Consider the following 21,952-nt stretch of genomic DNA (forward strand, 5'->3'; position numbering starts at 1 on the left):
TAATGGTGGCCAGGAATACTGATTATCCAGTGACTGCACCTTGCAGACACTGGTTACACGGTCAAGTGTCTTTATACTGCAATCACTTGAGACACATTCACTGTACTCAGGTGATCCCCATTTCACTAATTGTGGGAGCACGAAATATCTGGACCTCCGTTATATTAGGTCAGTCATTGTAAAGGTGGTGAATATTAATGCAAACACTGATTTCACCTTACATATTTTATTTAATTGACTATACTTTGGTTTATACCTGTTTTCACTTTGACATTAATGAGGTATCTTTCTGAACTTTTATTGACCATGATGGATTAATAATGTCAATAAAAGGATGAAACATCCAAGGGGGTGAATACTTTTTATAGGCACTGTATTTTTGTGAAAGTTCAACGTCTACACAGTCAAGATGTGATACATGATGTTATTTCAAATCTATTCAGGTGTGTATAAAGGCAAAATCATAAAACCTCTGTCATTGTCAGAATACTTCTGGACCTAACTATACACATGCACATGTAATACATCATTATTCTGCTCCTGTGACATACAGTGTGTTTCTTTGTAACTTAGCAGAGCTCAGTTTTTTATTACGAGACTATTGTGCCATTTCCAACGAGTTGTGGAAAATATTATAAGGTGGCATCAGGAGGCATTTCAACTTCTGTTTCTCCTCTCAATCCATAAATTCTATGCTGCCTTAATTTGATTCTGACATTTTAATTTTTAGTTCATTTATTACTCATTAAACACTGAAATAATGACAGAAAATGATAAAAATAAATACGGCCTAGACAACAACATAAAAATGAAATTACTGATTCCCTTGGGGAATTTGTTGTTGGGCTGCCAGAGAGTATATATCATAATTACAGGGTGTTGGTGTCTTGTCCAAGGAAACCTTGAAGCACATCATAAACTGACAGTTATGTGAACATTTATTAACCAAGTTGCAGCAATTTCACATGCTGTAGCAGTTAGTTATATGAAAAGAACATCTAAGTTATTCTGTGCTACACAGTTAAAAAAAAATTGCGAAACAAATTTAGACAAATGGGGATGTGACACTCATACTTTGATTGAAAAGTAATTTACTGTGTAAATTAAGACTAATTTAGATAAACTGGATGGTATTAAGGAAAACTGACAGTGGGTTAAAAGGTATTTATCTACAGCAAAGATAGCTATATCAAAAAAACGAGCTCTGAGGAGGTATTTTCCATTACCCTCAAACAGCTATAAATCGAAATGCACAGCTGCAGACTTATATGTACATACAACCTTGTTGGAATTTACACCCATACTTTTTTCTGCTTTGTAAATTAATGTGTTTCTTTCTGTCTCCTATGTCTTTTCATCTGGACTTCCAGCTGGGTTCAGAAGAAGCTTCCGTCTCAGCAGGAGGGACAGAAAGACCAATAAATCCATGTACGAGTGTAAGAAAAGTGAAATGTATGACATGGCTGATGTGCCCACATATGAGGAGGTCACCACATACTGCAGGCAGAGTGGAGCTAAACACAGGCTGGTGGTTCTAATAGGTGAGTCGAGAGCATGAATCAAAAAATATCATTCCTTACTTCATACTTTGTTTTTCAGTTTGGGCAGGGGGGGCACTCTTACTTTGAAATCTGGCACAGAAAAGACTATAGATTTTAATACAGATTTTTTTCATAGTCACACATCACCAAAACGACTCTGTCACTCTGTGAGTTTTGCAGCTCCAGAAGCTACAGGTGGCTTGGCCTTGGCCTCCTACAGCCCCTTCTTCAATGCTCTCCTGCAGTCATACTGGGTCTTTTAATGTAGACTTTTAGCACTCACTGGAATCATCGAGGCAGACTGCATATTAATCAGTCACATTTAGTAGTTCCATCTACAGCACCTCACTCTCAATGTCGTTTTAATTTTTCAAGATGATGGAATTGTTAACACTTGGCTGGAGGAGCAGGTATTACAGATCGCTCCAAAGAGCTTTACATCATGCCAAAGTCTTGAAATGAATTTAGTGGTTCTTCATTCTGTTTTTATTGTTAGAGGACGAGCATTGCCAGGAAATGGTGGAACAATATGCTAAGCCAGGTGCAACAGTAAAAACTTAAATCTTTCTCAGGACCAATGGTGCCATAAGTGACTTTTAGAATTTTCCTTTTTAGGTTTGCTACTCTTAATAAAAAATGACAACAATGTCTCAGACAGAGATGGAACAAAACATTCCCTAGTTTTTAAGTGTAATTCCCTCCAATCTATTTCCGTTCAGATGCACCAATGCAAGAGGAGCTCAAAAACTAGTTGCCGTATTTAAACATTTGTGAATTTTATCAACAAGTAAATTCCACTGTAACAATGTCTTACTCTTGTTTTCTTGTGCAAGTTCTTTATAGAGTGGTGCTCCCTGCCTGATTAGCTAGGTCTTGTTTCACTTAAAACACAGCACACAGAGCATGGACTTCATCAGACATGTTGCTAATTAACAGGCCCATTTTCATTACAGCATGTCATAGTTTCTCACCGGCATTTCTGAAGCTGTGCCTGTCATGCTAATGTAAATATTTTCAATTAACTTCCACAATTTAGAGGACAACCTTTAGACAGTTTTACATGAAACAAAGCAGAGTGCCAAGGAAAGCCCTGCTTTATGTTTCCCTGTCTCCCCCTTACCTTCTTCCCCTCCCCAGAGTCTCTTGATTTGTCTTTTTAAAAATCTTTTCTGTACAGCTTTTTTTTTTCCTGTAACTTCTCTTGCTTTTTCTTTATTACTTAGGGGTGAGACACTTTATGTGCCACATATGCATCCTCATAAAAAGAAAACTAAAGAAATCTTGAAATGAATAAAGAAATGTGTAAATGGAAATAGTAAATGGCTGAATGCCATACTCACCATTTCCCTGTATCTTTTTTGGGAATGCCTAAAGCTGGTTCCACATTTCCATGTAACCTGACAAATGTTTTTTACTTATTTATTTTTTTATACATTTTTTGCAACATCATACAATAATGCATGTATGATGGTTTACATGGTAACCAATATATAAAATAGGAAATCAGTTTTTTCCTATTTAATATGTAGTACTAGTGCTTTGCAAATGATTTGTGGTTTAGTATTACTACCATCCTTTTATTGTGTTACCAGCATAGCTTGTGCTTTGTGTAGCCTTTTAATAAGACTTGGCCTTTCTGCACAAACTGTAGGTCTGTAATGTTAAAGACAGCTTCTGTAATGAATGTGGTAATGAAGTCTGACACTTACGGGTACAACAATGCCAAGCCCAGAAGTACCACGAAAGGGGCCCGTAGGAAAGACAGATGGAGGAAGAGAAAACACATGAACACATTGTAAAACCTGCAGCGTGGTCTAGAAAGGTTTGGTGAGTTAGGCTTTTTTGTGGTTTGTGGTTTGATTTATTTGTGATTTATGCACATGTTGCTGTTGTATTGGGGCATTGTTAAAAACAAACAATGCTCAAAGAGGTAAATTGTCTGCACTTATAGTTATGTTCAGAATAATAGCAGTACAATGTGACTAACCAGAATAATCCAGGTTTTTAGTATATTTTTTATTGCTACATGGCAAACAAGTTACCATTAGGGGCAGTAGACCCAGCATTCATGACATGCATGCTCTTAATTGGGCAATTAGTTGAAAGGGAGGGTGGGGGGTGTTCAAAAAAATAGCAGTGTGGTAGTCAATCAGTTAGGTCATCAATTTTGTAAAAAACAGGTGTGAATCAGGTGGCCCCTATTTAAGGATGAAGCCAGCACTTGTTGAACGTGCATTTAAAAGCCTGGAAAATGGGTCGTTCAAGACACTGTTCAGAAGAACAGTGTACTTTGATTAAAAAGTTTATTGGAGAGGGGAAAACCTATAAAGAGGTAAAAATGTATTTAAAAAAAAATTATAGGCTGTTCAGCTAAAATTATCTCCAATGCCTTAAAATGGAGCGCAAAACCAGAGAGATGTGGAAGAAAAAGGAAGACAACCATCAAAATGGATTGAAGAATAACCAGAATGGCAAAGGCTCAGCCAATGATCAGCTCCAGGATGATCAAAGACAGTCTGGAGTTACCTGTAAGTACTGTGACAGTTAGAAGACGTCTGTGTGACACTAATCTATTTTCAAGAATCCCCCACAAAGTCCCTCTGTTAAAAAAAAGGCATGTGCAGAAGAGGTTCCAATTTGCCAAAGAACACATCAACTGGCCTAAAAAGAAATGGGAGGAACATTTTGTGGACTGATGAGAGTAAAATTGTTTTTTTTGGGTGAAATGGCCACAGACAGTTTGTGAGATGACCCCCAAACCCTGGATTCAAGCCACAATACACAGTGAAGACAGTGAAGCATGGTGGTGCAAGCATTATGATATGGGCATGTTTCTCCTACTATGGTGTTGGGCCTATTTATCGCATACCAGGGATCATGGATCAGTTTGCATATGTCAAAATACTTGAAGAGGTCATGTTGCCTTATGCTGAAGAGGACATGCACTTGAAATTGTTGTTTCAACAACACAATGACCCCAAACACACTAGTAAACGAGCTAAGTCTTGGTTCCAAACCAACAAAATTAATGTTAGGGAGTGACCAGCCCAATCCCCAAACCTTAATCCAATCGAGAACTTGTGGGGGGATATTGAAAAGGCTGTTTCTGAAGCAAAACCAAGAAATGTAAATGAATTGTGAAATGTTGTTAAAGAATCATGGAGTGGAATAACAGCTGAAAGGTGCCACAAGGTGGTTGACTCCATGCCACACAGATGTGAAGCAATTAAAAAAAACTGTGGTCATACAACTAAATATTAGTTTAGTGATTCACAGGATTGTTAAATCCTAGAAACAAAAGCATTTGTACAAAATAGTTTTGAGTTTGTACAACCAACGGCAGACACTGCTATTCTTTTGAACACCCCCCCACCGTCCCTTTCAACTGATTGCCAAATTTCACAGCCTTAAGAGCGTGCATATCATGAATGCTGGGTCTTGTTTGTTTTCTGAGAATCTACTGCACTAGTGTACTGTACTATAGCAATAAAAATACACTAAAAACCTGGGTTATTCTGGTTAGTCACATTGTACTGCTATTATTTTGAACATAACTGTATATAGCGCTTTTCTACCTAACTTGTACTCAAAGCGCTTTACACTGCATCTCGTTTGCCCATTCGTGCACACACTAATGGCAGAGCTGCTATGCAGCTGACCTGACTCACCGGGGCAACTTGGGGACAACTGCTCTACCTATTGAGCCACAGCCACCCCGACCAGGCTGGCTGCAACTTATCATTGATGTCATAAGCAGCAAGCAAGTGAGCAATATACAAGGTGAAAATGGTTTTATGAGCATGCAGAAATTGGAATGTTAGTCATTCCAAGGGTAGCATAAATCACTCGGTCCCTGATGGCCCCTGATATCTGTCAGTTTGTGGACTTCTGGGACCACATGTAGTGGACCATCTGTACATTTGTGATAGTGCCTCTATTGCCACCTCCACATATGTGTATAACAACATTGGTCTACAGCACTGCGTTCAAACAACCCTTCTGCATTCCTCCCAATTCCTCTGAATACCATCAGTCCAAAGGGGATCAGATCATTTTTTCCAAGTGTATTGAAGAAAAAGCTTTTATCACTTAACAGCAGCTGCACATTAGGTCTTAAAACCATATGTTAGTGCGTGTAGAAGAGGGAAAGCATAGGGTGTGAATTTGTCTATGTAAAGGCTGCCTGTGTTTAGAGATTTATCTAAAAAAAAAACCTTGTTGTCCACACCTGTATATCAGGTTATGATTCAATCCAAAATCTTTGTGCTTTACACCAGACCAAATGTAGAGAAATAGTGCCGATGGCACAATAGAAAACAGGAGCACCTTCACTCTTAAAACTTCAGAGCTATTTTTTTTTCTTCTGTTACTCCCACTTTCCACCTAATCCACATCACTGAGTGAACTCATTGTCCATTTGTTTCAGAGGAGCAACCTGTTAAACACATTTGCCTGGAGAAATGAATTTCCATAAGGGTTTGATTGTAGTGCATGCCCAGAACGTCAGGCATGAAAAGAATGTCAAGCCCAGATCAAGCGCTGTATCCAACTGTCCACACACTACAGAGCCGTGGTAAAACACTAAGCCAGGCACTTGTAATTCCAAAACAGATTTCTTGTCCAGTTCATTGAAGACATTGATGGCAGTCAGTTTAAATTAGGATGATGTAGCACCCTGGTATTACAAAACAAAACACTGGAGAACAGCTTTCAGAGTGAGTACAAAATGAGGCAGAGAAAAAAACGCTAGAGAAACAGAGAGAACAGATTCAGTGACTTTCACCAAACTAAAACCAGTGCAAACGAATCCCCATGAGCATCTACAACTTTTGTATTTCTATTAAATTAGGATCTGTGTATGTTTTAGTTATTTGTTCAAAATATTTTGACATAGTCAACAATTTAAATTTCTTCAGTGTGACTGAACTTTACTGTCTCCATAAAGTAGCCTCGCTTGTGGCTCTCAGTGGTCAAGTGTAGGCCATGATCTGAGGTCACCCTGATCACCCCAAAACTCCCAACAGAAAAATGAAGAGTTTTGTGCTATGACACCAGTTGTGTCTATTGTGATCAATACATGAATGTAGATTTAAACATGCATTTGGTCATAAACTCATGTTTTGGACTAGGACTGCAACAAGTAGTTTCACCATTAATTAACTGACCAAAACAATTAAACAGTTGTGAAATTAAAGTAGCCAGGTAATGGAGCTAAGTTTAGGTTTTGGAGCTAAAGATGCATCACTTGTCAACATTCCAATAATGTCTACAAAATTGTAGTACTGTCATGAACATATTTTCATTAGAGATGACGTACACCTAGGGATTCATAGACAACTGCCCTACCAATTGATCCACAGTTGTGTCTTAAAAATCAATACAGTATAAATTCAGTATAGTCTCAGTTCTGCCTTTTCAGCTGTGTGTTTGTTGCATACTGTAACTTGAGAATGGCTATCTACATAGTTTAAGTGAAGACACTTGAATTAATATGTTCAACTTAGCAGATATTTCTCTTTGGAGAGAGGTGGTGATAGATTCTGTAGCGTTTTGTGATTTTCATGGTGTACTTCTTTGTTTATGTAGGACCCACAGGTGTTGGCTTGCATGAGCTTAAGAAGAAACTGTTAATTTCTGACCCTCAGCACTTCAGTGTGACCATCCCACGTAAGTTACCTTCTCTCTTTGTGGTACAGTCCATCTTCACATTTATTTAATTTATTTTTCAGTCTTCATCATGCTTTCTGTGTATCTTCTTTTTTGTTGCCAAATATATTTTAAATGGAATGAAGAGGTTTGACTTTGTCCACATGCTGCACTTACATTAGTTTAAAAGTAAACATGCTGGACTGTGGGAACCCTTTTAATTGCAGAAAAAATAAAATTGAATAAAGCTGACATATAATAAACTTTACTACATTTTTTGCAGGTGAGCTTACCTATTACTACAGTTGAAAACAAACAATCCTTGCTGTGAGTTCACTGTATCTATAATATACAGAGGTTATCAAATGAAATTTAAAGAGGTACGGTTACACAAATTTCTTGGAAGCAAAGGTCCAGAAGATAATAATGTCTAACTATCTACTGTGATATTATTAAGTAGACTGCATGTAATCAGTACTTGACTGTCAAATCAAATTATTTCAGTACAATTTAAAAACCTTTTGACAAATTTATTGTTATGTAACATCGAACTGAGCATGTGGATCAAGATCCCGGTGGACTGGTCATACTGGGCTCTGTCGTCTGTATCTCTCTCCTCTCTGTCGTCTGTATCTCTCTCCTCTGTGTCGTCTGTATCTCTCCTCTCTCTCCTCTCTCTCGTCTGTATCTCTCCTCTCTCTCGTCTGTATCTATCCTCTCTGTCGTCTGTATCTCTCTCCTCTCTGTCGTCTGTATCTCTCTCCTCTCTGTCGTCTGTCTCTCTCTCCTTTCTGTCGTCTGTATCTCTCCTTTCTGTCGTCTGTCTCTCTCCTCTGTCGTCTGTATCTCTCTCCTCTGTCGTCTGTATCTCTCCTCTCTGTCGTCTGTATCTCTCTCCTCTCTGCCGTCTGTATCTCTCCTCTCTGTCGTCTGTATCTCTCCTCTCTGTCGTCTGTATCTCTCTCCTCTCTGTCGTCTGTATCTCTCCTCTCTGTCGTCTGTATCTCTCCTCTCTGTCGTCTGTATCTCTCTCCTCTCTGTCGTCTGTATCTCTCTCCTCTCTGTCGTCTGTCTCTCTCTCCTTTCTGTCGTCTGTATCTCTCCTTTCTGTCGTCTGTCTCTCTCCTCTGTCGTCTGTATCTCTCTCCTCTGTCGTCTGTATCTCTCCTCTCTGTCGTCTGTATCTCTCTCCTCTCTGTTGTCTGTATCTCTCCTCTCTGTCGTCTGTATCTCTCCTCTCTGTCGTCTGTATCTCTCTCCTCTCTGTCTCTCTCCTCTGTCGTCTGTATCTCTCTCCTCTCTGTCGTCTGTATCTCTCCCTCTCTCCTCTTTGTCGTCTGTCTCTCTCCTCTCTGTCGTCTGTATCTCTCCTCTCTCTCGTCTGTATCTCTCCCTCTCTCCTCTCTCTTGTCTGTATCTCTCCTTTCTGTCGTCTGTATCTCTCCTCTCTCTCGTCTGTATCTCTCCCTCTCTCCTCTTTGTCGTCTGTCTCTCTCCTCTCTGTCGTCTGTATCTCTCCTCTCTGTCGTCTGTATCTCTCTCCTTTCTGTCGTCTGTATCTCTCCTCTCTGTCGTCTGTATCTCTCCTCTCTGTCGTCTGTCTCTCTCCTCTCTGTCGTCTGTATCTCTCTCCTCTGTCGTCTGTCTCTCTCCTCTCTGTCGTCTGTATCTCTCTCCTCTCTGTCGTCTGTCTCTCTCCTCTCTGTCGTCTGTATCTCTCCTCTCTGTCGATTGGCTAAGTGAAGTCACGTGGGATGGCTTAACTCGCATTCAATTGGCCAATGCGTTCTCGCATCCACTAAGTAAATAGCTGCGCCGTTTAAAATTAAGGTGTCCCACTAGATTTTGAAACAAAACGTTCGGTTTGGTCTGTAGCTCCGGGTCCGTATGGGACAGCTTCTGGGTCCGGATCCGGAACGCGGTCCGCCTGTTAGTGACCCCTGATCTATAATGTAACAGCACTTCCTGCTGAGAACATAAAATTGCTCAGAAAGATGAAATAAGCACAAGGTAAATTGATTAAATAAAGCTTTGTCAGGATCATGTGTTGGTGAAATGTTGTTTACTTCATTTCAATTCAATGTAAGATCATGCTTTGCATCATAAGCTGTTCCTTTCCTTCTCCATACTTTTCTCTTTCCATCTTTCTGGTACGAGTTAATGTTGTCAGTCAAACGAATGTGATTCCAAAACTGGGAATGATCTTTGTGTTTTCTGGTAAAGTCTAATTATGTTCTTGAACCTAACCAGTGGTTTGCACCTTGTTGTGAACACTGTTTTGACAATGACACGCCTACCTCCTCAAGAGTGTTCTTAACTTGGTTAGTTGTCAAATGGTTCTTCTTCATTGTGAACAGAACTTTGTGGTTTACATAGGCCAAGTGCTACAAAAACCTACCTTAATTTTATTTTTTATTAACCTAACTGCATGTATAGTGTATGCATTTAAGCAAGGCAATGACAGTAATTATACAGCTATTCAATTCAATTCAATTCAATTCAATTCAGTTTTATTTGTATAGCGCCAATTTACAACAAGTTATCTCAAGGCACTTTACAGTGTAAGGTTTAAGACCTTACAGAGTATAATTATACAAAAAATTATAGAGAAAACCCAACAATCCCATTTGAGCAAGCTTTAGGCAACAGTGGAGAGGAAAAATTCCCTTTAGAGGAAGAAACCTCCAGCAGAACCAGGCTCATAGTGGGCGGCCATCTGCCTCGACCGGTTGGGGTGAGTGGAAAGAGAAGAGAGAAAAGAACATCAGGCAATAAGACAACAACAAGCAGCAAGAACATTGGGCAGGTGAACTGGATTCTGAAGATGTACAGCTCCAGGCCGAGGATACCTGCAGAAAAGTACAGAGAGAGGGAGACAGAGAGGAGGAAACACAACTACAGGAGAGAGAAGACACAAAGTTAATGACATAGAATGGTGGCATTTGCATTGATACAGGAGAAAGGAGAGAGGAGAGAGCAGAGGAGCTCAGTTTATCAGTGGAGATCCCCCAGCAGACTAACCTATATCAGCATAACTAAGAGATGGTTCAGAGTCACCTGATCCATCTCTAACTATAAGCTTTATAAAAAAGGAAAGTTTTTAGTCTAGTCTTAAATGTGGAGAGGGTGTCTGCCTCCCGAACCTGCAAATCATAAAAAAACGTCAGGCCACAAGGCTTTTAGAAGAATGTCCTTTGGACAGATGAGACCAAACTGGAACTTGATACCTAATGTGAAACATGGAGGATGCTTGCTTATGTTCTGGGGCTGCTTTACTGCATTTAGCACAGAGTGTCTTGATTCTGTGAAGGGTACAATGAACTCTCAAGACTATCAAAGCATTCTGGAGCAAAATGTGCTACCCAGTTTCAGAAAGATGGGTGTCAGTCACAGGTCATGGTTCCAACAGTAAAATAACCCAAAACAAAGAGCTAAAAAAACAGAAGAATAGCTAAGAACAATTCGCAGGACTATGTTAATTGGGCTTTTATATGTCCTAATCTATATTGAACATCTGTGGAAGGAGGAAGGCCCTGAAATGCCAGTCTGGAGAAATCACCCTTCAAACCTAAGCAGGACCAAAATATCTGTTATGCAGAGGTTTTATTGAGAGCTACAGGAATTGCTTGATTGCAGTTGTGCAATAAAATATTAAGTTGAGGTATAATTTTTGTCCAAGCCAGTTTTATTGATTTGTTTTTTAGATAGATAGATAGATACTTTATTGATCCCCAAGGGGAAATTTTGGTGTTGCAGCAGCATTACACACAAAAACATTTGAACATTGAGTAACATGATCTACACAACAATACACGAGACACAGTACAAGAATAACACACAGAATAGACAGTAATACCAACTAAACACACAGTAGGACTTGAATGTAAAGTGACTTAGTTACACATTGTTAAACCATCAGCATGGACACTGACTCTCTGTCAGGGAATCATTGTATAGGCTGATGGCTGTTGGCACAAATGACTTCCTGAACCGTTCCTTGTCACAGCGGAGCTGGAGAAGTCTCTGGCTAAAACTGCTCCACTGTTTGACAAGTGTGCTGTGGAGAGGATGTGAGCTGTTCTCCATGATGCTCAGCAGTTTGTGCAGCATCCTCTTCTCCACCACCTGCTCTAAAGGTTCCAGAGAAGCCCCCAGCACAGAGCCAGCTTTCCTGATCAGCTTATTCAGTTTCTTAGTGTCACTGGCTCTGATGCTGCTGCCCCAGCAGATGACAGCAAAGAATATTGCACTGGCTACAACAGACTGGTAGAAGATCTGCAGCATCTTGTTGCACACATTAAAGGACCTGAGCTTCCTCAGGAAGTAGAGTCTACTCTGGCCCTTCCTGTATACAGCCTCTGTGTTGAACTTCCAGTCCAGTCTGTTGTCCAGGTGAACTCTCAGGTATTTGTACCTCTCCACCACCTCCACCTTCTCACCCAGAATGGACACGGAGTCAAAGCCAGTTTTCTTCCTCCTGAAGTCCAGAACCATCTCCTTGGTCTTGCTTACATTCAAGGTGAGATGATTGTTCCCACACCACTTCACAAAGCTGTCCACCAGACCTCTGTACTCGGTCTCCTCCCCACCGCTGATACACCCAACCACTGCAGAGTCATCTGAGAACTTCTGTTCTTGATAGGCAAACTGCAGTGGGTCTAGTGATGTCTCAACCTGAGGTCTCAAATGAGTCAGAAGTTTTAAAAGACTTCTGTTGAACCACAACTGAAAGGCAATGTCTGATTTCCAATATGTATTTGTACATTTCTATTCAATATTACTTTTGTCGGTTTTAAGGTTTTTTAGTGACCTTTGTGGATTTTTTCTTTCTTTGACAATGAGCATACATACATAACAACAGTTTTATCCATGTGTTAATATGTCCCCCTTAGGCAATTTTATTCATTCAAGTCACACATACATTTATATTGTTATGCAGATGACACCCAGCTATATTTACCTATGAAACCAGATTAAACAAATCAAGCGAAGTCATCTTCAAAGTTCAAGCATGCTTTAAAGACATACACATCCAGGCATGGATATCCTCTAATTTTGTACTCCTCAATTCAAACAAGAGTGTTTCTTCTGTTTGGTCCTCAGACATGTTATCTGATCATATTGTTACCCTAGGTAACATAACATCAAACCACAATACTATAAGAAATCGCTGAGTTATCTTTCACCAGGCTATCTCCTTTACATCTTACATAAAAGAAATCTCTGGAACTGCCTTCTTCCACCTGAGGAATATTGCTAAAATTAGGAGCATCCTGTCTCAAAGTAATGCTGAAAAACTAGTCCATTTGTTACTTCTATAGTGGGTTACTGTAATTCATTATCAATAGGATGTTGTAATAACTCCCTTAAAAGCCTCCAATCAATCCAAAATGTTGCAGCCAGAGTTATGACTGAATTTAGCAAGAGAGATCATATTTCTCCATCATTAGCCGCTCTCCACTGGCTCACTGTAAAATTTGGAAAAGAATTTAAAATATAGAATCCCAGGCTGAGCCTCAGAAACCCCCGGCACTTCTCTACAGGCTCCTCAGTGCCTCCTCCATATGACTCACCCACCACCCACATGATGTCTATTTCAGCAGATCAGGTGAGAAGAGAGCTGAACAGGCTTCACTCCACAAAGGCTGCAGGGCCAGATGGAATTGGCCCAAAAGGGCTGAAAGCCTGTGCTCCTCAGCTGTGTGGTGTTCTCCAACTCATCTTCAACCTCAGCCTGCATCTGAAGAAAGTTTCTCTTGGGTGGAAAAAGTGGTGCCTAGTTCCCATGAATAAGATGCCACGTCCCAGTGTCCTCAAATGACTACAGACCAGTGGCTGTGACCTCCCATATTATGAAGTCTTTTGAGAGGCTGATCCTTGAGTCCCTCTCACCTCTGGTAAAACCATCACTTGATTCCCTCCTGTTTGCCTATCACCCCCAACTTTAGGTGGATGATGCCATCATACATTCAATTCAATTCAGTTTTATTTGTATAGCGCCAATTCACAACAGTCATCTCAAGGCACTTTACAGTGTAAGGTTTAAGACCTTACAGAGTATAATTATATAAAAATGGTATAGAAAACCCAACAATCCCATTTGAGCAAGCTTTAGGCAACAGTGGAGAGAAAAAACTCCCTTTTGCAGGTGGCTGTGGCTCAATAGGTAGAGCAGTTGTTTCCCAATCATAGGATTGGTGGTTAGGTTCCTGGCTGCCATGTCACATGCCAAAGTGTCCTTGGGCAAGATACTGAACCCCAAGTTTCCCCCGGTAAGTCAGGTCAGCTGCATAGCATCTCTGCCATCGGTGTGTGAGTGTGTGTGTGAATGGGTGAAAGAGACGTAGTGTAAAGCGCTTTGAGTAACAGCTAGGTAGAAAAGTGCTATATAAGTGCAGACCATTTACCATTTACGTTCAGAAGAAGAAACCTCCAGCAGAACCAGGCTCATGGTGGGCGGCCATCTGCCTTGACCGGTTGGGGTGAGTGGAAAGAGAAGAGAGAAAAGAACAGCAGGCAATAAAGGCAACAACAAGCAGCAAGAACATTGGACAGGTCAACTGGATTCTGGAGATGTACAGCTCCAGGCCGAGGATACCTGCAGAAAAGTACAGAGAGAGGGAGACAGAGAGGAGGAAGCAGAACTACAGGAGAGAGAAGACACAAAGTTAATGAAAAGCAATGGTGGCATTTTCATTGATATAGGAAAAAGGAGAGAGGAGAGGAGCTTATAGCAGCTTATAGCAGCATAACTAAGAGATGGTTCAGAGTCACCTGATCCATCTCAAACTATAAGCTTTATAAAAAAGGAAAGTTTTAAGTCTAGTCTTAAATGTAGAGAGGGGGTCTGCCTCCTGAACCTGAACTGGGAGCTGGTTCCACAGGAGAGGAGCTTGATAGCTAAAGGCTCTGCCTCCCATTCTACATTTGGAAACTCTAGGGGCCAGAGGTAAACCTGCAGTCTGAGAACATAGAGTTCTGCTTGGAAAATATGGAACTATGAGGTCTTTAAGATAAGATGGTCAGTGGTCTGCACTTGTATAGTGCTTTTCTACCTAACTGGTACTTAAAGCGCTTTACACTGCATCTCATTCACCCATTCACACACACAAGCACTCACACTCACACACTGATGGCAGAGCTGCCTTGCAGCTGATCTGACTCACCGGGGCAACTTGGGGTTCAGTGTCTTTCCCAAGGACACTTTGGCATGTGACATGGCAGCCAGGAATTGATAACTGGAAAACTATGATTAGCAGACAACTGCTCTACTTATTGAGCCACAGCCACCCTGTAAAGATGGAGCCTAAGTGCTTCATATGTGAGGAGAATAATTTTAAATTCAATTCTGTATTTAACAGGGAGCCAATGGAGAGAAGCTAACGTAGGACAAATATAATCTCTCTTGTTAATTCCAGTCAGAACTCTGTCTGCAGCATTTGGATTAACTGGAGGCTTTTTAATGAGTTATTGGGACAAACTATTAATAATGAATTACAATAGTCCAGTCTGGAAGTAACAAATGCATGGACTAGTTTTTCAGCATCACTTTGGGACAGGATGCTCCTAATATTAACAATGTTTCTTAGGTGGAGATTTCTTTGACGTATGAAGTGAAGGAGAAATTCTGATCAAAGATAACTCCAAGATTTCTTACAGTGTTACTTGAGGCCAGAACTAAGTCATCTATGGTAAGAATGTGTTTAGACATAGTGTCTCTGAGATTTTTGGGACCAAACAAAATAATCTCTGTCTTGTCTGAATTTAGGAGAAGGAAATTGGAGGACATCCAGGCCTTTATGTCTTTAAAGCATGCTTGACACATCCATCTGCTCCATTACACCTACACCCACCTGGACAGGTCTGGGGCCTTAGTGAGGATTATGTTTTTTTAATTCTCCAGTGCATACAACAGCATCCAGCCTGCACTGCTGGGAAAGAAATTAAAAAACACACAGGTTGTCACTGATTTTGTAGATTGTGGACTACCTCACCAACTGCCCCCAGTACGTTTTGCCTGTAGAACTGTGTGTCTGACACTGTGGTCTGTAGTACAGGTGCTCCACAGGGGACAGTTCTGTCTCCATTCCTCTTCACCCTGTTTACTTCAGACGTCAGGTACAACTCAGAGTCCTGCCATTTTCAGAAGTTCTCTAATGACTCTGCAGTTGTAGGATGTATTCAGGGTGGAGGTGTCACCAGGGTCGACAGTTTTCTGGACTGATGTGGACTCAACCATCTTTAACTCAACATCAGTAAAACAAAGGAACTGGTGATGGACTTTAGGAAATCTGCAAGTCTTCTCATCCATCTCTCTATACAGGATGAGGAAATTGAGGTTGTATCCGAGTACAAATACCTGGGAGTGTACTTGGACAACAAACTGCACTGGTCAAAGAACTCAGCAGCAACTACAGATTAAACTTGTCAAAAAGATGATGCTGTCAAATATGGTCATGCATCACGCTGTGTTTTCTTTTCTCTTCCTTTACGTTCTTGCCCTGTCTGTCTTCCCTATCTGGTTTTCTAATGCAGGACACAAAATTAATCTCTTTAAACATTAATGGAGAGAGAGACACACAGAAAATATCTTTAATATCCTAAATGTGTCTTTACCTTTTTTTCTAAACAGAACAGCCACCCCTGAACTGAAGTTACTTGCACAGCTAATGTAGGTGTTCTATTTACTAGAGAGGTGGTGATAGGTAGTCTCCTGATTCTTAGAGTAGAAATTGAGTGGTCTGTGTTTTTGTCTTTTTAAGATGTCTGTAAATATTCTCAGTCATTCAGGTGAAGTTATCTAGAAGTTGAGTTATGGCAACTGGACTACCTTCTTCTTAGGTCAAAACATTAAACTACTTATCCAAGTAGCTTCTTCAGTCGGAGGAAAATTGGTTGGAGGCTACAAATTTATCCTCCAGGTTGGTTTCACTTTACACCTGGTCTGAATAGGCTTGTTAGATAAAGCAATGGAGGGGAGGTTGTGAAAAGATGTAATAGTCTCACCTCTGCCAACCCCTTTAACCCCCTAAAGTTGGTCATTAGGCGTCGCAAACCTGGTGGATGTGTGTATTGGGCCTGATCTTTCTGGGAATAGCTGAAAGGGCAGCATGACAAACAGGGTCTGATAAAGTCTATCATTCCCATTTATTTTCTGTACCTCAGGCATTTGCTATGGGTGATGACTTTTTGCTTGGTTACATTTGGTTACACAGTTGGATGTATGGTGAAGCTGGGGATAGGACTGAGTCGGCTGCTCCCTGTACCATGGAGATTAAGACAGGGCTGCCCTATTTCAGGACAGTTATACAGTCTTGCTATCACAACTTTGTTGTGCAGGCTAAGGAGCTGGCAAAGTGGTGTCTAATTGCCAGGGCTCTCCAACTTATGTTCCCCTCTTACTGTATTTGCTTATACAAATGATTTAAATATTTTTGTTACAAATCACAGGGATATTCATTGTTCAGACTAGTTAAGACCAGTTCAGTGTTCAGGAGTTAAGATTAAGGTTTGCGTTCGGTTGTCTAAATGGAAATGGTTTCTACTCCTGTTGCCCTGACTCCACCAAACAGCCTAATAGAAGACATTGAAAGAATCATCATGAAGGGGGGCCAACGCCTGATTGACATCCATTCCAAGATTGCGTCATTCAGGCTTTACATTGCACAGAAACTGCTGTATAGCTGTGGTCTACACTGGCTAGACACTTCTTCACTGTAGCTGAGGAGAATAGGATGCTTGGGGTATGACAACTTTTCATCCTATGAACTTAAGAAGTGAATTTCACTGGTCTGACACCATTCTACAGCTCTGTACTGTAGGCATTGCAGGTTTTTAAATCTGTGCATACCTTTATTTTTTTAACTACTTTATAAGGACTCAAACACTGCAGTCTATGAGCTTTCAAACTAACTTTAAAGTGGCTAGGTGCACTAAACTGGGACGTGTAATATGTGTAATAATGTTGTCTATGGACACCTTGAAAGGGACCACCAGAGACAGGTTTTGCTTTTTCAACATGTAATAAGACACAGTAAACCTCTGATAGATGGCAGTTAAGTGTGTGAGATTAGTGGTACAGGTTGTGTAATTTATAGTGTTATTGCACAATAATATATACAAGGCCTGGCGTAAAGCACTATGGGTTCCAGACCTCCAGTGATGTTAATAAGCAGCTCAGTGCCGATTTTTCTGCCCCAAAAGTGAGTCAGGCAGTCTGGGTTTGAGGTAATCACTCTTTCTCTTCTCTCTGTCAGACACCAGTCGGACCAAGAGGAACCAAGAGAGTGACGGTGTGGAGTATCACTTTATCTCCAAGCATCTTTTTGAGACAGATATCCACAACAACAGGTAGGCAAAGTAAAGAAAAAAATGTATATATAAGTAGAAAAAAGTAACTAAACAATGTTTAAACTTTAGAAGCCTGTAAACTGTTATTTGTGAACAAACAAACTTTTCCAGTTTTGACAGGTTAAAGTGAAAATAGGTTGTAACACCCTACTGCATATGGTTAGTTTCTTGCTGCCCCCCTTAAAAAGCCAGTTTATGGACTTGGATACGGTCACCAGCCTTACATTCACCCTCTTTTAAAGCATTAACTGACAGACTGCTTTCACCTGTTTACAGCCACAATAGACAAAGCACCTGTAATGTAGTATTTTTATTCTTAAAATATTTGTACTTTTTCTACTTTTCTGCTACTTCATTACAGTTTCATTAGAATTTCTAGATGTAAAATTACAACTTTGGTCCCATAACATAGCATTATTTTAAATTATCAAATACTGTGTTTAGAGTATGTGAGATTTGAAACTCCAGCAACAGAATACCTCTCTATCTGTCCTCTAAACCTCTAAAAGCATAACAACAGTGAACCCAGCAGTCTGACAGTTCCAGTTGCTGATTCTGGTAAAACATAGCCTCCTTGCTGTTGTCTGTGTGTCTTTCTAACTGAGTGTGAGCTGGTGTTGACAGGGCCAGACCCTGAGCTGGTAACATATCACAGTTGCACCAAGGACTTCTGTCTCTGCTTGCTTCTTTTCCAAGACATGCTCTATGAAGCCACTCCATGACCCGCCTTGACACTTTGTGCCAAGAAATATGAAGTGAAAGTTGTAGACTAGTAATAGTCATATGAAAGATCAATGCCTTTCTCCTCGTCTCACTCAAGCTGGTGCAGTGCACATGCAAAATAAACGAAAACATTTATGGATACAAAAACACATATAACCTACTGTACATATGACATAGATACCTATTACAATGATTACACACAGTTTCCATCCAATTCAATTTTCTTTGTATAGCGCCAAAATATAGCAACAAATGTCATCTCAAGCCACTGTACAGTATTTTAAGACCTTGCAAAATATTATTGTATACAGATTTATATAGAAAAGCCAATAACCCCACTTGAGCAAATACTAGGCGACAGTGGAGGGGAAAAACTCCCTTTTACAGAAGAACCCTCTGGCAGAACCTCCAGCAGAACCAGGCTCATGGTGGGCGGCCATCTGCCTCAACCTGTTGGGGTGAGTGGAAAGAGGAGAAAGAAAAGAAAAGAAGGCAATAAAAAACAACAACAACAAGCAGGAAAAACAATACACAGGTTGGTAGGGCAAGTAAGTACACTATGAAAATATACTGCTCCAAGGCTTAGGATACCTGCAGAAAAAGAGAAGGAAGACAGAGAGAAGAAAGCACAACTACTGGAGAGGGAAAACAGAAAGGGTGTCAGAGCTTGCAGAGAAAATAAGGGAAATTGAGGACTGCATATTTAGACCATGTTGCGGTGTAGGTCGAGGCATGCAATGTTTTTAAGGACTCTGTGGGGTGAGTGACAGAGCTGTGATGTGGGGTAGTTGCGTGGGACACATTCCACACTGAAATTACAAGGTAACAAAGTAGATGAGAAGTGAGGTGAACTTGTTTGTGTTATACCTCATTGCATGCAGTAAAAATAATGCAGCTGTGCTCTGTGCAGAAATACTGTACCATGTGTTTAGCTTGAACTACTTTCCCAAGGGAAGCCCTGTTTTCTGTCTAAATGGCAACAGTTCTACAACACATTCTCAATGTAGCAAACCTGCACTGGCATATTTCACTGTAGTCTCTATGCCTTCTCTTCTGACAGCAAATGGTGCAGAATGCTGAACGATGTGAGTTTTAGTAAAACGTTTTACTAAACGGGCAATTACCATAAACCAGTTTAAGAATAGTGTAGCATTAAATACTGTATAAAAACGTTACAACAGACTGTCTGTTTTTTTAGGTTCTGCTGTCTTCAGATATGCCAGCATTTGTATGAGTAATTATGTATTTGTGGGGTTGTTATATACTGTATATATTTTTTCATAGTGAATGTGAGGAGTGTGCTGACAGCCAACCAGATTAGGACAGGATACAGTATTATTTTTCCAAGGAAAAATTACTGTTGCAATCCCGAACAAGGCAAATTGTTTTTCCTTCTCGCCTTACAGGTTCATTGAATATGGCGAGTACAAAGGCAATTACTATGGGACAAGTCTGGACTCGATACACTCTGTTCTCTCCAAGAACAAAGTCTGCCTATTGGATGTTCAGCCTCACGTGAGACATACCTTTCTTCTGCATTCCATCATCCCAGCACATAATTTCGCTGTATTTTAATCCTTTGTCACTTCTGCCATTACCTATTTTAGAAGCTGATCTCTCTTTTCTGGCTTTTCCTATTTAAAATGCTAAAAGCATTAGTGTATCTTCATGAGATTTAGCTTTGTGCACACTGTGCTTTATGTGCAGTGTGCTTCATGGTGCACCATGACCAGATATTAGAAGAATTGTGGTCTACTTTATAAGTAAGGAACAGCTTACCTGACTTAACATCTATAATACAAAGGTCAGGGTGAATGCCTTTTTTGTCTTTAATGATGCTGAACCAAAGTTTCAACATAAATGAACAATGGTTTTAGGTGTAGTCTCCAATCTCAGTTTCAGTCTCAATTCTACTACCTCGTTGCACATTGTCACCTCTTGTTGTCGAAGAGGGACACACAGACATAATAAGCTCAATCTGATATTCCCCAAGTAACAGGGATAATACAGTTGTTCTGATCTGATTCTGATTGTACTGATCACACGTTGTTTTGAAGCAGCCACGTATTTGCATACATGGCTAATGTTTATATTTTTAGTTTGTTTTGTTTATTAACATTAATTTAAATTTAAAAATTAATGTAATTTTCACATTTTCATTTAATTTAATAATTATAGTTTAAATATTGAATTTAAACCACTTGATTGAATTTAATAATCATGAGGAAATTCAAGACACCCAAGTGGTGTAGCTGCCTTGCAAGGTGCCAGGGCAACTTGGGCTTTAGTGTGTTAATCAAAGAAACATGTACATAAGCACAGCATCAAGTATGCAATTGAGATGTCCCAACCTAACTATTATGACAATGATAAAACTACTTCATCAACACCATCTTACTTGCTTGGAGCTTTGTTCCTTTACATTTATATCTGCTCTCCTTTATTCTGTTTAGACAATAAAGCACCTGCGAACGCCAGAGTTTAAACCCTTCATAGTGTTTGTGAAGCCTCCGACAATTGAGAGGTTGAGGGAGACCAGAAAGAATGCCAAAATGATATCAGGCAAGGGTGACAAGGAATCTGCCAAAACATTCACGGTAAGATGATGTCTAGAGAGAAATACAATACTTCTAACACAGAATCTCAAACAATGATAACCATAATACAGTATGCTGTTTAAAGAGTGATTTTTCCTTCTTGAAGTATCACATAGGTCAGGTTTGCCTTCAGACGGGCAGAATTAACAGCCAGCTGTATTTGCAGCAGCTTGCAGAATGTCTGTCGGCTGGTTAAACATGTTCTCATCTCCTGTCTTAAAATTATGTCTAAGCATATAGGGTTTTACTGCAACCCTAAATATTACCATTAAATCCTATTTCACCTCAGAATCTACATGGTCTGGACCCTGTGTACACACATCTTTATCCTAGCCCAGTGGTGACACAGCTCAGACCAATTAACCAGTATTCTAACCCTAACCCATATATCATGGATAGAAACATTACATTATAGCTTGCATGTACAGGCACAAGTAAAAGTGAACTTATTCCAGGTGGGCATTGCAGGAAATAAACAAACAGAAAACACATATGACAAAACAGAAATGTGAATACAGGAACCCAAACTAACATAATTTTTAATCCTACTACTAATCTAACTCTCTCCCTAACTCTCTCGCCCTTTAAATTCATCAGCATTGCACAACTGACAATATTTTGTTGCCTCTATGTGTTTTGACCTGCCACAGCATTCTGATTCCTAAGACAAGACAGGTAACAGTGTCACCCTTAAACTATTATTATAAGTATATATCTCTCTGTTGCATCACGTCATAAATACAGAGTGGAGCTAGGTCAAAGCTGAGCTGCGCTGAAACTCCAATTTATTTAAATTCAAGAAATACAAATACACCTCTATAAAAATGTGTGGAGACATAATTTAGCTCGGTATCAAACCAGTTTTTCTGTAACTGTTTAACTGTAGCTGTATGTGTGCTTTAATGATAAAGGCAGGAACTTATTTGTAAAAACCAGCTGGGTTTTTTTAGCAGTTATTTAAATAGAGAGGAAATGTGGTTTTATCGGAATAGCTGTCTACACGAGAACACAGACACAGGTAAGTTCTTTGAAACTGTATTTATGAATGAACAGTACAAAAATACAATGCAAATTACACACTACCATGCAGTGAAT

General features: G+C 40.0%; 1 protein-coding gene across 2 annotated transcripts in view; it reads left to right on the forward strand.

The window, feature by feature from the left end:
• The window catches only part of mpp7a (membrane protein, palmitoylated 7a (MAGUK p55 subfamily member 7)), a 117,631-nt gene that overhangs the window by 90,405 nt on the left and 5,274 nt on the right, over positions 1-21,952 (forward strand). For both annotated transcript variants that reach the window (XM_026364451.1, XM_026364452.1), the window contains exons 12-16: positions 1,371-1,541; positions 7,128-7,208; positions 17,444-17,537; positions 19,667-19,775; positions 20,714-20,857. In XM_026364451.1, coding sequence (XP_026220236.1) covers positions 1,371-1,541; positions 7,128-7,208; positions 17,444-17,537; positions 19,667-19,775; positions 20,714-20,857 — 599 coding nt within the window. The remainder of the gene's footprint in view (positions 1-1,370; positions 1,542-7,127; positions 7,209-17,443; positions 17,538-19,666; positions 19,776-20,713; positions 20,858-21,952) is intronic.

The sequence above is a fragment of the Anabas testudineus genome, chromosome 2 (assembly GCF_900324465.2).
Source record: "Anabas testudineus chromosome 2, fAnaTes1.2, whole genome shotgun sequence".
Taxonomy (NCBI): Eukaryota; Metazoa; Chordata; class Actinopteri; order Anabantiformes; family Anabantidae; genus Anabas; species Anabas testudineus.